The sequence below is a fragment of the Phalaenopsis equestris genome, unplaced genomic scaffold, assembly GCF_001263595.1.
Source record: "Phalaenopsis equestris unplaced genomic scaffold, ASM126359v1 Scaffold000840, whole genome shotgun sequence".
NCBI lineage: Eukaryota > Viridiplantae > Streptophyta > Magnoliopsida > Asparagales > Orchidaceae > Phalaenopsis > Phalaenopsis equestris.
Window position 1 is genome coordinate 5,785,420 of NW_018165280.1, and position 17,660 is coordinate 5,803,079.

The 17,660-nt window shown below is 33.0% G+C and overlaps 1 protein-coding gene across 2 annotated transcripts in view; it reads left to right on the plus strand.

Annotated features, from left to right (window-relative positions):
- LOC110031617 (biogenesis of lysosome-related organelles complex 1 subunit 2) overlaps window positions 1-17,660 on the plus strand; it is a 62,687-nt gene that overhangs the window by 10,002 nt on the left and 35,025 nt on the right. Inside the window, exons 2-3 of one of the 2 annotated variants that reach the window (XM_020734914.1) lie at window positions 6,200-6,442; window positions 7,823-8,360. In XM_020734914.1, coding sequence (XP_020590573.1) covers window positions 6,200-6,442; window positions 7,823-7,882 — 303 coding nt within the window. In that variant the 3' untranslated portion in view covers window positions 7,883-8,360. Of the gene's footprint in view, window positions 1-6,199; window positions 6,443-7,822; window positions 8,361-17,660 lie in introns of those variants that run through there. The other variant, XM_020734915.1, reaches the window with a different exon arrangement.

The window sequence follows — 17,660 nt, forward strand, 5'->3', positions numbered from 1 at the left end:
GCCAAGATCATAGATAGGAGTAGGATTTAGATTATTTCACTTGTTTTAGTGAGATTTGAGAAGGGAATTCGAGAGGATTTGTAAGGGCTTTACTTCAGCATCGTGTGCAGCATTGTGGAAGACTTTATCCTTGGAATTTGCTTCTCTTTTCAGAGAGCAAAAGCTAAGCATCGAGTTTAATACTATTTAATTTCTGTTGTAAACACATATTTGGTGAAATTGATTTGAATTAAATGAAGTTTTCTATTGTGTTCAACATGTGTAGTGAGTAAATTTCTATTACCTTTCTCTTGTAATTGTTAGGTTAGATCTGTAGGATCCTTAATGCTATGGAATTGGTTTTTATTGCTTAATGTGATGAATATTCTTCTAGGCTTAATTTACATTTTGTACTGGTCATACAACTTGTTAAAATCACTTGTGACCCATTATGACTCGAGAGCTCAATAACAAAACAACATAGAATATTTACATTGTTCAAATGGCTATGTGAAGTAGTCAAGAGACAATGCAATTTAGGGAGATGTGTTTCGATAGGGTTTGAATGAGGAGTTTCTAGGGTGACAATCGAAAACAAAAGCCAAAATTTGAACCATATTTATTTATGCACTCGAAAGAGGGTGAATCAGTCTTATACTCTTTTTTTCATTATAACATCACAATTCCTAGTAGTAATACCTACAACATACGTAGTAATTCACAAGAGAAACGTACTCTTATCAATCTTGAATTTCACCTAACCAATTGATCTAGGCAAGTTTAACTTAGGTATAGAAACGCCACTTAAAATTAGTTATTAGAAAAACCACTCTTAACGATATTTCAAACTAAGACCTGAAAGTATTAGACTAGAACCTCGCCTTAGGAATTATCTACCTTACCTTCCCTGTGGAATCTACATTCCGGACTCAATAGAACCCTATATTATTGAAACGATACGTATACTTGTTTGAGAAACAGTGAATAATAATATTTAATTTTAAGAACTCAATCAATTTGCTAGGGTGTGATCGAGTTTTTGGTGCCTTTATTAGGACGTATATAAATTGTGATAATAGTTGGGGCGGATCAAGGGGTCAACAATAATATATCTAAAATAGAAAAAAAAAAATGATTAAGAAGACATACAAACATAATAATTTTATGTGATTTAAATTTTTAGCTTGTGTTTAGAAGAGAATTACTTTATATTATAACTGAAGTAGATAATACATTGCATAGAGAGAACACCTTATCGGATTGTGTGGAACCAGGCAAGGTTGAAGGATAGGGGAGGAGTAGAAAGGAGGAGAGACCTCACTTTTACCCCTTATAATATCTTCCTCTAAGAAATTGTTTGATTTGAACAAAATCAATTACTTTCAAGTATTTTATTTCATAATACAGGGTTAATTATCAAAATGGTCCCTGACTTCTCGTATATAGGCAATTTAGTTCTTTGTTTATACAAAATTGTCTAAAATAGTCCTCAGGAGACTAAACTGAGATTTGTTTTTTATAGTCGAGGGAATAAATTGAAATTAATTTTGTATCACTTTTTTGGCATGAGAGACTATTTTTGATCAATTTTGTATAGTTTAGGGACCAAATTGGAGAAATATGATAAAATTTTGGGACTAAATTGGCCACATACAAATGATTGAGGCATTAGTTTGGGCTTTAATCTTTATTGCATATTATGAAGAAGAAAATAAGCTGAGGCAAGAAAAACATTTGACTCCACATGAATTTTTCATTACTCATGTTTCTATATCATATTGCAAGCATTGACTCATTTATCCATCTTTTTGAATTATAAATGTAGTTATGAAATTGAATGAACTTATAAATTGTGTTAGTAATATTATTTTTCTTTTTATTTTTAATTATAGGTGCATTTATGTTGCTTGTGCTCTTATTTTTTCTTACAATTTTTAAATGATGTTAGTTCATTGTCCATTTGGTGTAATTTTCTAGTTTACAAAAAAAAAAATGGGCCAACAATTATTGTTCTCACTTATCATGGCAAATAAGGACTTTTTTTAAAATTTTTTTTTTCAAATTACATGCTTTTCTCATTGTTAGGTAGCCAGCACTTTTTCTTTATATTCTGGATTTTGCATGTCGTTCTTGGTTGTAACAAATGTAGTATTTGAATGTTGCTGATTGAGTTCTATAATGCCATATTCTCAATTTTGTCATTTGTTAATTACCTGTGGAACTATTTAATGGCTTGTTTCCATTTTTTTTTCTCTTTACTTGGTGTTGTTTCTTGCTACTAGGTGAAATATGGGTACTCAAATTATGTTTCCTTTTCACATTTCCCAATTCATTTTTTCTCTGGAATTGCCAATTTACTTAGACATATCCTTGAATTATTTTCGTCCATTAATAGGTCCATTCCACGCTATTTATCATCTTACCTTGCTAGATATGATGATTACTTAAAAATCTCAATTTTATAAGGGAAGCTATACCATGCACTGGAAAACATCATTAAGATGGATTTTATATCTTGAATTCACTGATATCTTTGATTAAAAAAAAAATGAAAAAGTTGCCATAACTTATTGCATATTTGGTTGATGTCAAAATTGACTAGGATTTACATTTTTTAGGAAGATTTACATACATACCACTCAATTTTATAAGTTCTCATTCACTGATAATTTTTACATCTACGCCACCTTCCCTTTATGTATGAAAAGGTGTATTTCACTATTTAAAATTTAAAATGGTAATATTTTTTATGTGATGAGAAAGATTTGGGTGGTATAAATGTAAAAATTAAAGTTTAGGTGTGAGATATGTAAGCACATAAGAATTGGGTGGTATGTATGTAAGTGCCCCTTTTTTGTAAAGCTAAAAAAATGAAATAAGTTGCGTTCTTTTTAATAATTGCATATGCTGTTATTTCTCGTCCTTCCTTTGTGGAAACCAACTTTATTCTCTACAGTAGCATTATATGCATAAGCTACTATGTGCATGTCAGGGTGGCAACCTTTAAACAATAATGTACTAGTAAATAAGTATACCCCTGATCATGTTAAAAATGAGCCTACATATTTTACAAGAAATAACAAACACAAACATATATGAAGCTGGCATGAGCCCTCTAAATTTGAGAGAAAATCCATGGCATTTTTTCCTGCTCTAGGCCTTCGATCATATGATTGTAAGCTAACTAGCTTTATTTCTCTTGATGCATTCTATATGGTCACATATGTCAATATACACAATCCCGAGCACAAAATCATCTTTAAATGACATTTACAAGCTCATAAAAATTGACTCAACTAGAAAAACGTCACCATTTAGTAGATTCACAAGACAGTGTTGGAAGAGAAGAAAAATAACCAAACTAGGCTTTGGGAATTGAGCTCATGAGGAGCTTTCACTTTAAACCATGAGTATCGTCTTATAATGGCCAAAAATATTATCCTTTCACGTCCTTCCTTTGCAGGAACAAACTATATTTTCTACAATAGCATTATATGCTTGAGCTACTACGTGCATGTTAGGCTGGCAACCCAGATACAATAATGTACAAGGAAATACTCAAAATTAGTACACCCCGTCTGTGTTAAAAATTACAAGAAATAACAAACACAACCAAATATGAAGTAGGCATAATCACTCACAAACATGCACGCTGTATTAATGTGAGAAGCACTCCAATATTAAGAGAAATTTTATGCGATTCTTGCCTGTTCAAGGCCTTCCATCATATGATTGTAAGTTAACCAGATTTATTTCACTGGACGAGTTCCATATGACTAAGTACTTCAATATATAGAATGCTTAGCACAAAATCCTCTTAAAGACATCTGCAAACTCATAAAAATTGGCTCACAACTGGGAAGCATCACCATTTAGTAGATTCACAAGGCACTGTTGGAAGAGAATAAAATTAATCAAACTAAGGTTTGAGAATTGAGCTCATGAGAAGGTTTTACTTCAAACCATGAGTATCACCTTATAATAGCCAAACAATTATCCAGGGTTCTTTCCAAATGTTCTTTTCTATTCCCTTTTCTTCTCATCATTCAATTTCTTTTTTTTTTCTTTCTTGCTTTTAACCTCTTGCATGGTGGGGATAGCCCACACTTCTTTTTCTCATTTTTAAGCTGAGTTGGATGCAAAATCTTAAGCACAAGCCAAGCCCAATATGGCTTTGTCCCGTTCCTATATATTAAGCCCAACAAATCTCTCTCTCTCTCTATCCATCGTTCTCTTTATCTATCTACCTTTCTATCTCGTTACATCTCTCTCCATCTATCTCTCTCTCTATCTCTCTCTCTCTATATATCTTTCTTTCTCTCTGTCTCTCTCTATCTCTCTCTATCTATCTATCTCTATATGTCTTATTTATTTTCTCTCTCTCTCTCTCTCTCTCTCTCTCCATCTATTAAGTTCATTGCAGTTCTAATTGCCTCCTTTTAAATTGGTCCAAGTAATCAAGAGATAATAGGCATTGAATCCACTTCTCGTATTCTATTTATTCTTTTATCTATCCAATTGTGTTGAGGTATCTCGAAGACTACCTTCTTTAAGTATTTTGTAGCATACACTGTAATAATCGTAAACATCTATTCATGCACACAATTTACTAGTATTTCAACCTGTTTCTAATACGTCATCAAAAGCGCTCAAAGACATTTAACATCTTACTTATTGGTTTGAGTACATAGGCAGAACTAATCCTTGAACAATTATTAGGGGCATTTACATAGATACCACCCAATTCCTATTTTTTACATTTCTAACACCTAAACTTTAACTTTTACATTTATACCTCCCAAACCTTTATATCACACCGAAAATATTACTATTTATCTTTTTCGAAGTGAAATACACCTTTTCATTTTTTAAGTAAAGTAGCATATATATATAAATTGAAGTTTAGGTGTTAGATATGTAAATACATAAGAATTAGGTGGTATGCATATACATCTTCCCAATTATTAATGTTATATAATGTAAAGCACCACCAATGCTTGTTTTCCTTCCGTAGGGTTTAGCCCGTTCAATTTCTTTTGTTATATGGTAGTAGGTTACAAGTTTTCTTCTTTTAGGCACATGTATATATAACACATAAATCTTGATATGTACTTATTTACCATTCAAATCTTTAAGTCACATCTAAAGTATCATTAATATTAACTTTTTAAAACTGAAATATCTTTTGTTGGATATGTTTTGAAGTGCTTAGGATATATATAGAAAAAAAATATCAAAATCTAGGTTTTAGATACAGAAATACATAAGATTTGTGTGATATGTAAATCTCCTTTTTTTTTTCTTTCATATTATGATCTTATGCATGTACAAAGCAAAAAAATACATAATTTATAAAGCAAAACATTTATTTTGTCCACAATAACTTTCAAAATCTCGACTTTTCCTACAAAAAGTAACACAACTAATTTTCTGAACAATTGCAGTCATTGAGAACATGACCCTTAAATGATGCGGACAACCTCCATTACTTTTGTGGGGCATTTACATACATATACAATTTTTTATTTTTCTTATATCTATCTAACATAAATCTTTATATTTACTTATTTACCATTCAAATCTTAAGTCACATCTGAAGTACCATTAATATTAACTTTCCTAAACTGAAATATCTTTTTATGGATATGTTTTAAGTAATTCCGACATCTAAGTTATATATAGAAAAATAACAAAATCTAGGTGTCAGATATATAAATACATAGAATTGTGTTAGATGTTATGTAAATCTCTCTTTTTTTCTCTTTTGTTAAAATCCTATGCATGTACCAAAAAACCTCTGAAAGTGCCCGACACTGCCAAAGCTATGGTATTCCTAGTTTTCAAGCTACATCCGCTTAATTTCATTGCATATTCTAATTATATTTTCTAGCAGAAAGAAAGGAAGATTTACATACACACCACTCTATTCTTATGTATTTATGTATCTAATATCTAAATTTCAGTTTTTACATCTATGCCACCTCACCTATATATGAATAGTTGCATTTCACTTTTTAAATGTTAAAATATTTGTATTTTTTTTATGTAGTATGAAAGATTTGGGTGATATTAATGTAAAAAAAAGCAAACTCTAGGTGTTTCATATGTAAATACATAAGACTTGGGTGGTATGCATGTAAGTGCTTCCAAAAAAATAATATCCTTTTTACATTGTTAGATCTCAGTGCTGTAACACATTTATATTGATGGATATTTTCAGGGAACAAATAACCAGTTACTGCTGCTAGAAAAAATGAACGATAGGGTGGCAAAAGAATACAGCGGATATGGGGATGTTGCTTCAGGTTTAAGAGTCTTTGTGGAAAAGCTGAACGAGAAAAGCCGAGGCTTTCATGATTATGTCTCTCAGATTGATGCAATAGAGCAGCAAGTCAAGGATTTTGAAGCCGTTGTATCCATGCTTGATAACTATGTCTCTCTGCTGGAGAAGAAAGTAGAACAGGTTTGCCATAATTTGCCTTCTTAGACATCTTAGCTTGAAGGTTGGAATGGATTCAGTTCTTTTGCACTTTACTGAATTTGTTAGAAATTTTGTAGGTATATAAAGCACAAGTGATAGAGAAAATTTTTGGTCTGTTTAGGGCTGCTTTTGCTTTTTATATGGGTGGTTATAATGTTGTTGTGGGAATAGTAGTTTTTTTGGAAAGCTATTGTGGATATTATAATTTTTTTTTTTCAATGTTTGACAGTAAAATTTTTTTATAGCTAACACGCTTTAGTAGGTCTAGTTGGAAAAAATATTTTCAAAACAGACATTTTAAAAAAAATAGTAAGAAAATAATAATTAGATAAAATTGTGATGCAATTTAAAATATACAAATACTCGAAAGTGAAGCAAGAGCTAGGGTTTCACAGAATCTCACGAAAACCTATGGTGTCATAAATCTTTGCAATCCTCTGATTGCTGGACGGGCTTGGCACGAGCACCGCTTGTGAAAATCATAATTACAAGATTTTCTTCCATGTTATTAAATTCAATATAATTTTTTTCTTTTCTAGTATTTTTTTTCTAATTAGGTTTATTTTTGAAGGGGAGCACTTTATTATGTAAGTCTATTTTCCTATTTTGGGCAACTTTTTATTTTGTTTGTGTATTTAGAGATTGTATTTTTTATTACTATCTGAAGGAGACTATTTTTCTTTTGCAAGTGGTGAATTTCCTCAACATTCGTACTACACAGTTTTGTCATTCATCTCACTATTTTTCAGTCGGGACAACTGTCGAACGCAGTCTATCCCCCTTTCAAAAATCGTCAATAGCTCATATTTTTATCTCATTGCTAATCCACAACCATCTTCCTGTTAAATCCACTGCCCAAACACCTTCTATAAGAATGATATCATCTGGCATCAAAGTTTGGTGATTTTAAATTTTTAGGGATTTGACATTTTCGTCTCAAATCTAAAATTTTAAAAAAAAATCCACCTATTCAAATCATTCCTACTGCAATTTTTAACTCCAATTCTAAATTTTTGAAATTCAACATTCTTTCCTTCACTAAAATTTTCCTGACAACTGTCATCATGATCTAATCTCCCAACCAATCTTGATTTGTAATAGTACATTCTCCAAAACCCAAATATGAAAAAAAAAACTCCATGTTATTAAGGAAAAATCCTTAGTGAGGTGTCCATGAACTTACATTGAAGATACGAAGTGTAGAAAATGTGATATGATATTTCTTATATCTTCTCTATTATTTGTGTCATTTTTATGCTTTTCTCGGAGATATGTGTTCGTATATGCATAATACATGTTGATAATTAGCAAGGGGGAGCATAAGGAGTCATATTCATGTTATGTCTTTGCTTGGCACTCTAGTGTCCCAGCTTGGTGCTTATGCGCCTGAACCAACTCCAAAATTTATCAAATAAACAATAGAGAGAATGGTGGAGCCAGTGTCCAAGCGCCCAGACGCCCAAACAAGTGCCTATGCTCCCAGACCAGCGCTTTGGTGCCTAGAACAACGCCTAGGCACCCAGTTCAAGATCCTAAGCGCCCGACGATGAATGCCCCATTCACGCCAAAATCCAGAGCGGAAGAAATCCTAGTAGCAACCCTGAGAGTTGTCGTGTCCATTTGTGTCACCTTCAAGCTCCCCAACGCTCAACACTGACTTAAGATGATTTCCTTGGTTTTGTGAAGTTTCGATGGTCCAGAAGACATAAATCCAAAGGATTTCAATGGATTATGAAATGTATGCCATTTCTCTTGTTTTCTAAGGTTCTTTGGTTGCTTAGTGTGTATGTGTGTGTGTATGTGTAGAGATTTTAGTTTGTGATTGTGAGAGCAAGTAATGAGTGCTAGTAATTAAGGAGGTACCTACTAGCATCTATTGGGAACAAGGTTATAATCTTATTGAGTTTTATCTTTCTTTAATTTCGATATATTTGTTTTGATATTGTGAATGCAAGTGATGTTTTTATTTCAAATCAAGCATAGTACGTAAATTTCTTCTCTCCCTTGGTCGGTATTTCTATGAAATCTAGAAAAAAAAATCCATATTTTGATCTTTGAAAACTTTAATTTATGAAGTTGTTATTTTGACCTTCTAAACTTAATTTACATTCAAATTTGTTACTTGAATAGTTAAAATGAGCTATAATCTAAGATTATCAAAAGAAGACTAGAAGCACAATTAGATTAAAACACATAAGTATAGCGGAGTAGGAATATTGCTAATAGATTCTTGCAAACTTAGTGAGAAATGTGGTTGTCTGAGAATTCTCTTTGGTTTAGAAAAAAATTACTATAATATGAGATTTCAACGCTTGTTTTATCTTGGCAAAGAATAAGAATTAATAGGCCATGCTTGACAACTATAGTAGAAAAATCGTTTGGAAAATTTTTATTTCATTTAACCAATAAATCTCATAATTGTTAGAAAATTCTTCTCTAATTTAAGTTTTTATTTTGAAATTAGGATTTAGGCACTTTTAAAACTTCACAACAAACTTTTGACACTTCAAACTAACCCAAGGATTAGTAAAATAGATCACGATTTTGAAAATTAGCTTGTTCTCTTTAAAATTGATACACACTCATAATTCGTATACTACTTGATCGACATGTATACTTGCATGATTGACGTATGCATACTGTAGAGTGAATAAGGTTTTTGACATCATTGTTGTGGAATGACGTTAACTTTTAAATTTAGGACAATATTAGTTGAGAAATCAAAGTTTAGATTTGAAAATTGTAATGATATGCTTGTTGTATGTATTATGTTTACATTTTATTTTATTTTTCTTGAAGTTATAGAAAATCCAAAAACATTGTGATTTAGCATTTAGTTATTTTCTACACTTTTTGGCCTTAATTGTATTATTGTTCTTTGTGTTTAGTAAGTTATTGTGATTTGTTTGTTTATGATCAGTAGTTAGTCCTAAATTGTATGTGTAGGATTGGATATGTTGAACTAGTAACATTTGACATAAAATAGAAAAAAATCACAGAACATTTAGAAAACTTGCAAAACTCAAAAAGACTAGAGAAGCAATGACAAATAACCAGGAAGTAAATGACTATCCTAGATCACTTAGGACATTTACCAACCATTCGGTTTAAGAGATTCATCGAAGTATTAATAAAATTGTAGAAGCCAACAATTTTAAACTGAAATCTTTTATAATTAAGATAGTCGAGAAGAATCAATTTGGAGGTTTACCTTATGAAGACCTAAAGTCACGCTTAGCTAGTTCATGGAGTTGTATGCAACTTTTTGGTGAGATTTTTATTGTGAATCTGTCATATATCTCGAAAGGTTTATATTTAAATGATTAAATACAACATTCAAAGAATAATATACTTCCCAAAAGGTTATACATTTTATCTCATAATGAATCTAACCACCTGGATGATGAAAATTTTCATGATTTATGAGTCTATAAAATCAAGAATTTTCCCCTTACCTTGTGAGTGTAAAATAAGGTTTATTTTATTCTCAGGTCTGATATCCCTACGAGGGAATGCCCTCATAGTTAATTATACCTTGAAGTTTTGGCCCCGAAGAATACTTTCGATTGAAGTTTTGATTTTTATCTTTAACAATCATCGGTAAATGTTTATGAGGTAATTGATATTGAAGACTTAGATGAATAGATTGAAATGATTTGAGTGGAATTGGAAGCATTTAAATGAGCTTCATTAGGTTTGATTTACTTGAGATGAGAACTTGAGTTGGTTGAGTTTAATTTCATTGGAGGGATCAGATTGATCTATTTGTTTTAATTGATTTAAGTTTATTTTAAAAGTTGCTGGTTAAGAATATGTTTGAATTTATTTATGTTATGCTTGTTTTAGAATCATTTATTTTAGTTATTTGAAAATATTTTTTATGATGGTTGAAATAGATTTATTTTAAAGTTTATTTTAAGATTTTTTGAGTTTGTGTAATGATTATTAAGTTAATTATTGAGATTTTTTGAGTTTATCTAAAGTTTAGGGTTTAGTGGTACTTTATAAAGTTGATTAAATTTTATTAAAGTATATTAAATTTAAGTTTACTAAACTTTAATAAGGTTTATGAAAGGGTGGAAATTTATTAAAATTTGTTAAATTTAAGTTTATTAAGATGTGTTAGGATTGAAGTTTTTTAAGGTTTATTGAAATGTATTTAAGTTGTTACAATTTGTTAAAATTTATTTAAATTTATCAAAGTTTGTTAAAATTTATTTAGGTTTATTAAAACTTATTAAAATTTGAGTTTGTTAGAATTTAACGAGGTTGATTAAAATTATGTTTAATTGAAGTTTATGAGGTTTAATTAGACCTCCATTAGTTTGATTAAAATTGATCATATTTTATAAAGTTTGTTGAAATTTGATGAAGGTTTATTTAAATGTGGGTTTGAGTTTTAAATTTTAATTTGAGTTTTAAGATCTTAAAATTCTAGGGGTTGGGCCTAACAATTTGATTGAAAACGAGAATTTGATATCGGATTTAGAGTTCAAGTTTAAAATTTGGGTTTGATTTTAGAGTTGAGGTTGGATCAAAATTGATTTGGAGTTGAGGTGAAACTGATTAGATTTGAAATTGATTTGGAGTTTTGTTGGAATTGATTTGAAGTTGGATTGGAATTGAGCTGTTTTGGAATTGATTTGGAATTTGAGGTGAGATTGAGTCAATTTGGAATTGATTTTGAGTTGGGTTGAAATTGAGTTGTTTTGGAATTGATTTTGACCAAAATTAGGGAGTAAGAAAGAGTAGGGAATTTCTAGATGGAGGCAAAGCTTTGTCACAAAATAACTCTAAAAAGGCGGCTACTAAATGGAGTAACCTAAACTTTGGAAATAATGCCCTCGGTCAAGACACCTATGACTTTCCATCATTTCAAGTGCATTAAGTTTGATTATTAACTAACTAAATAACAAGAGATCTCCCTTATTATCATAACAATGACTAAGGTAGACCTTCCTATTAATTAGTAGTTTGGGGCACCTTTTTTAGTAACCATTTCTTCTAGGGCACCCCTATAATCCAAAGGGTAAGGCTGTTTGTTTTATAGGTCATAGTCATTAATTCCATCTATTGGGTACCTAGTAAACTAACCTAGGCTTCTAGACTGGACTACTCTAGGATGTGTATAGTCCTGGCTGAAATTTTGTGGAGTTATTGAGGCTTCTAAACTAGACGTATAGTCCTGGCTGAAATTCCTGGCTGAAATTTTTTGGAGTTATTGAGGCTTCTAAACTAGACTACTCTAGGATGTATAGGTCATAGACTGGACTACTCTAGAATGTGTATAGTCCAGGCTAAAATTTTGTCGAGTTATTGAGGCTTCTAGAATGGACCACTCTATCACTGAAAGAATGAGTTCAACTCAATCCTTAGCAACAGGGGATGGTCATCAAGTGACAAGTTATTGTGGATGCAACCAAAAATGTGTGTGATTCTTATTATTGACATAGTTATTACGTTTTTTTTCTGCTTAAGGCAGAAGTGTATTGAAGGAGCTTGATCTAAAGATGTTGTAATCAGTATTGTATATTGGAACTTTATTATTAATGAATTTCATGTTTTTTGGCTTAAGTTTCTACAATGACTCTTATAATTGTCATACAGTGTTATGTTTGCTGATTGGATAAATGTATTATTATTATAATTTTGTCACACTTGATTCCTTTTTTAAAAGATTTGCAACCATCCTAGGCCAATCTTTCTTTCAACCTAAATAATCAGCTTAGCTGTGTAAATATGTAGGAATCGGATGCTATGTATGTAAAGGCAATGGTTGGAGCATAGTACAAAACCATCAATGCATATTTTTACATACATACCATGATAAAATGATTATATTTTTTATGTGATACAGAAGATCTGGGTGGTATAAACATAAAACACAAGGTTTAAGTGCTACATATGTAGGTACATAGGAATTGGGTGGTATGAATGCCCCATGATTGGAAGAACATTAGACTATCTACCTTGTTCTTTTATTTCGCTTCAAAATGGAAGGGTGTAATATGAAAGCTTCAATTGTGTGCTGATCTGGTCATTTTCATGGTAAGCAAATGCTTGTGAGAAAAGAAATAAAGAAGATTTACAGACAGACCACTTGATTCTTATGTATTTATATATCCAGCATCTAAACTTCAATTCTTACATACATGTCATCTTCCATATAAATGAAAGGTGTACATCACCTTTTAGAAGTTAATATGAGCAGTGAACAACCATCAAATTTCTGAACAAACAGGAGCATTTACTGATTTTTTTTTGTCTTCAATGCACATGTGGAGCATTTACAAATATACCACCCAATCACCTATGTATTTATATAACTAAAACCTAAGCATTATTTTTGACATTTATACCTATCAAATCTTTCATATCATACAAAAAAATACCAAATTTTTAAAATTTAAAAAGTGAAATACATTTTTTCACGCATAGATAAAGTGGTGCATATGTAAAAGGTTGAAGATTAGGTGTTAGATATGTAAATACATAAGAATTGAGTGGCATGTATGTAAATCTGTCAAAATATAAACACCACTATTGGCCTAAAAATGAATGCATGATTCACATCAAACAATGGGTTAATAAATAAGGGTGATTACAACTTCATATTCATATTGAGGAAATGCTTGGCATTGTCTTCAAAAAACAAAGCTTTCTGCTATACTTCTTTTCTATGAAATGGCATATCACACGTTACTTCAATTACATATAAAGAATCAACAAAGCTTTGTGTCATCTCTCAGCAAATAGAGAGCAACTAAAAGTTTGAGCCTTGAATTCTTGATTAATTCGTCAATTAACAAAATCAATACTTTAGCACACAAAAAAAACATTCTAATATAGCATCGTATCTATTACAAAAAATGAGTTTATATTGTATTATATCTATTACAAAAATGACAAAAATTCACATCAAATCTAGCTGATCAATTGAAAATTTGAGCTAGCTCTCCATATCTTGTACCCCAGATCCAATATTTGAATTTAGGAGAATTTTGCAGGTATTCCTGTGATGGTCATCAAGTCCACATCGATTACACTTATGAACTCTTGCTAATTTCTTTTGTGTGGTCTCCATGATGCTTGTAAATCTATTTTTACTTGGTCGGCCCATTGGTCTCAATGTCTTTAGCACGCCAATTACAAGTGCCTTGGAAAATGCATTCAATTGTCCTTTCTCTAGCATAGTTGATATATCATCTTCGTAAGCCAGCCTATATCTGCAATAAATAAAAATAAATTAACAGTACTTAGATGAGTAAATATATCTTAATGTGACTTGAAGTAATGGCATCTTGTAATATAGTAATGATCATCCACATATATTTTCCATTGTTGATGTTCCATTGCTCGTATAAAAGCAGCTGCATGAATACATGATAATCTGGTCATTTGTCAGATTCTAACACTACATTCTCTAGCGCCAACATTCACTTCATATCTTCCATGTGTACTTACTAGTTGGGCCGCATAGCTTATTGATTTTCTTATAAGAAGTTGTTCATTTCTAGTGCTTATTTCTCTTATGTACCCTTCGGAAAAGGGAACAAGATCCCCCCCTCCAGAAAGATGGGTTAATTTTTTTATCTGCTTTTTGCTCCACTAGCATGCTTCTAATCATATCTATTAAATCAGCCACTGGTCTTGTTCGGGCCTCCCCAATCCCAAGAAGTGAATGATTCTGCAATATTATTTATGATGTAATGATTTTTTTTTCTCGGAAAAAAAGTGACATTTAGATCATTTATAAGGCAAATCAATCATATAAGAATGCAAGAGTGGACTAAGATTCAACAACTCATTCATTTTTGCTTCAAACTGGTATCTTGGATATGCTTTTGATCCTAACCACATACTGCTGTTATCTTTGCAACAATCATACTTCTTAATATTTTTCCATAGATGATGAAAGCAAACCCTATGTTCCGCGCTAGGAAAAATATTTCTAATTGCTTGCCTTAAACCATTCTCCATGTCAAACATAAAAGCTAAGGGAGTAATATCAACAACGAATGCCAAAGTTAATTGTTCCAAGGACCATTGCCAAGTTCTTTTTTATTCACTTTCAACAATTGCAAATGCTATAGTAAACAAACCATTAGTGCCTTCCAAAGAATTAGCAAATAATAAGACACCTAAATAATTGGACTTCAAGAAACATGCATTAAGACCAATCATGTGTCTGCAACCAACAATAAATCCATCAACGCATATCTAGAAACTCACAAAAGTTCATTTAAAGGATTTTTCTTCTTCATCATTGGTAAATTCTATGTGACTTTCGGGATTCCTACAAAAGTTCATTTAAAGGATTTCTCTTCTTCATCATAGGTAAATCCTTCTGACTTCCAAGATCCTAACAACCAGCTCTGACTTCAATGCAGGTACCCACTTATAATTCTCATCTACAGAGCCAAAAATATGATCACTAGCTAACTCTCTTGATCTCCATAGTTTCATATATGGTAAAGATAATCCATATGCTTGCTCTAAGCTATTTTTAATTTGTTTCGGTGAGATGTTTGGTTGTTGCTTAATAATATCTTGAATCTCGTTAGCAACTCACTCACATTTAGCTTGTTTCTTCCAAACCCTAGTGTGCAAAGCTTCAAATATTCTAACTTCAAAAGTTTGACCATCTCTATATGATGCAACCCTGATTCTCCATGAACACCTTGCTATGACCCGTGTCTTATCACTTGCTATGTCTCGTGTTTCTGCAGAGAAGAGGCGTGAGGAGTGGTATGTTGATCGAATCAAGAGCTAGGTTTCGAGTGGGGAGTGCGTGAGTTTAAATAGTATTTTTTAATGTAAGTTATATGCATTGATTTTTGTGCAATTCGCTTGTGCACAGAATCCTAGCAAAATGGGTGCCCTCCCCAGGTAAAATTGATGTTCTGGGCGCACTCGTGTGGTTTGTTTTGCCATAAGGAGTTGTTCAAATGAATTCGCCAATGATCGTACCAATTTAACTATGACTTATGTGTGGCTTGGCAAACGAAGTCATTTAGTTTGATTGAAGCCCCGTAGAGAGCAAAGTGTTGGCCGGTCCTTGTCTAAGCATCAACCATAGTCAAGTAGACCACTCTCGTTAGTAAGTCACTCATCGTACATCGTGTGGTTTTCTTATGGCTTTTCTGATTCCTATGAGAACTCGACTTGAGTTTCAACATGTTGGTTTTAATCGAATCAACCAAATATTGAGGATTTGAAACCACCCATATGAAACTACAAAAAGCCAAGAAGTGGATCAAAGTTCTAATTAGTGTGGGTCCCAATTCTAGTCCTCTAGGAGAATCAAACAGGAAATCCTAAGGCTAGGTCCTAGGCTCTAAGAAGAGGAAGAGACCTCACCAAAAATGAGACCAACATAGATGTTGTCTCCAAAGAAGTGTACGTAGAGGGTCTCTCCTGCCAGATCGCAGTTGGTACCTCTCTTGCCATTGAGAGATTCGTGAAGCATAAGCTGGTGGAGATGAAATGGAAAAACATGGAGGAATTCAGAAAGCTTCTATCAAATTCTGAGGGCAGGGAGGAATTTGTATATCAGGACCGGTCGGCGGCGAAGAGACTTGAAGGGCAAGTTTTGATAAATCTTTGAATTCCCAGGGGTAGGGCTATTTTGTTTTTTAATATCTCAGTTTCTCCTTTCGTATTTCCTTTCTTCTTTACTTATTTGTTTCCTTGTAAAGGGAAATCCCCTATTTGTAACCTGGCAATTGCCGGAATGAGTATTTTCATTGCTAACGAGTGTGTATTTTGTATATATGATCGTGGTAGTTTATTTGCAGAGCTTTGTCATTAGTGATTTTTAATGTCATAGTTAAAGGGCAGAACAATCGTTGATGCACCACTCATGGAGCTTGTCGCTGTTGGTTTTCAATATGTCCCATTAGCCATAGGTACTAGTTAGATACCCCTCACGGGGCTTGTCAATGTTGGGTTCGATATGTCTCATTGGACACTTGATGATGATGTTCTTTAAAGTTGGGCATAGGACAATTGTTCGCACACCCCTCTCGGAGATCGTCCTTGTCAGGCGTAGATGTGTCATATAGGCCACATGTAATAGTTAGGTGCCCCTCGCGGAGCTTGTCGTTGTTGGGTGCTAACATTCAATAGGGCACAAAATGATTTTTTGCACACCCCCACGGAGCTTATCGTTGTCGGGTGTCGGTACGTCCCATAGGCCACATAATCTCCTTTAAAGTTGGGCGCAGGACAATCGTTCGCACACCCTTGTGGAGCTTATCATTGTTAGGTGTTGATACCCCCCATAGGCCACATGTAGTAGTTAGACACCCCTCGCGGAGCTTGTCGTTGACAGGTGTTAACATTTAGAATAGGGCACAAGACGACTGTTTCTACACCCCTAGCAGAGCTTGTCACTGTCCAATATCGATGTGTCCCATAGGCCACATGTAGTAATTAGAAGTGCTTATCATTGTCGGGTGCTAAGATACAACCGTTTGCACACCCCTCGCAAAGCTTATTGCTACTGGGTGCTGGTATGTCCCCTAGGCCACTTGATGATGATCTCCTTTAATGTTGGGCGCATGACGATCATTCGCACACCCCTCGCAGAGTTTGTCGTTGTCGGGTGTTGATATGTCTCACAAGCCACATGAAGTAGTTTGATACCCCTCACGGAGCTTGTCACGATCGACTACTAACATTTATAGTAGGGTGCAGGATGATCGTTTGCCCCCCCCCCCCCCCCCCCCCCCCCCCCTCCACGCAGAGTTTTTCATTGTCGGATGTCGGTAAGTCTCATAGGTCACATGTAGTAGTTAAACACCCCTTGTAGAGCTCTTCATTTCTAGGTGCTAACAATTAGAATAGTCTGCATGATGACCATTTGCACACTCTTCATGGAGCTTGTTGTTGTCGTGTACTGGTACATCCCATTGGCCACTTGATGATGTTGTATTTGTACATATCTTAGCCATCATGAAACCAGTTCCCCGAGCATAACGCACTCGCATCAGTTCCTTGAGCGTACTCGTATCAGTTTCCCGAGTGCACGTGTCAGTTCCCCAAGCATAAGAAATAATAGGAGAAAGTGTTGTTGGTGGTATCACATATGTTTAATCTTAGACTATTATATGAAGTATACTAAAAAAGAATCTTTATTTCATTGTGATTTTTGAAAGAAAAAAAATGTTATCCAAAAAATTGTGATATCTGTAGGGAA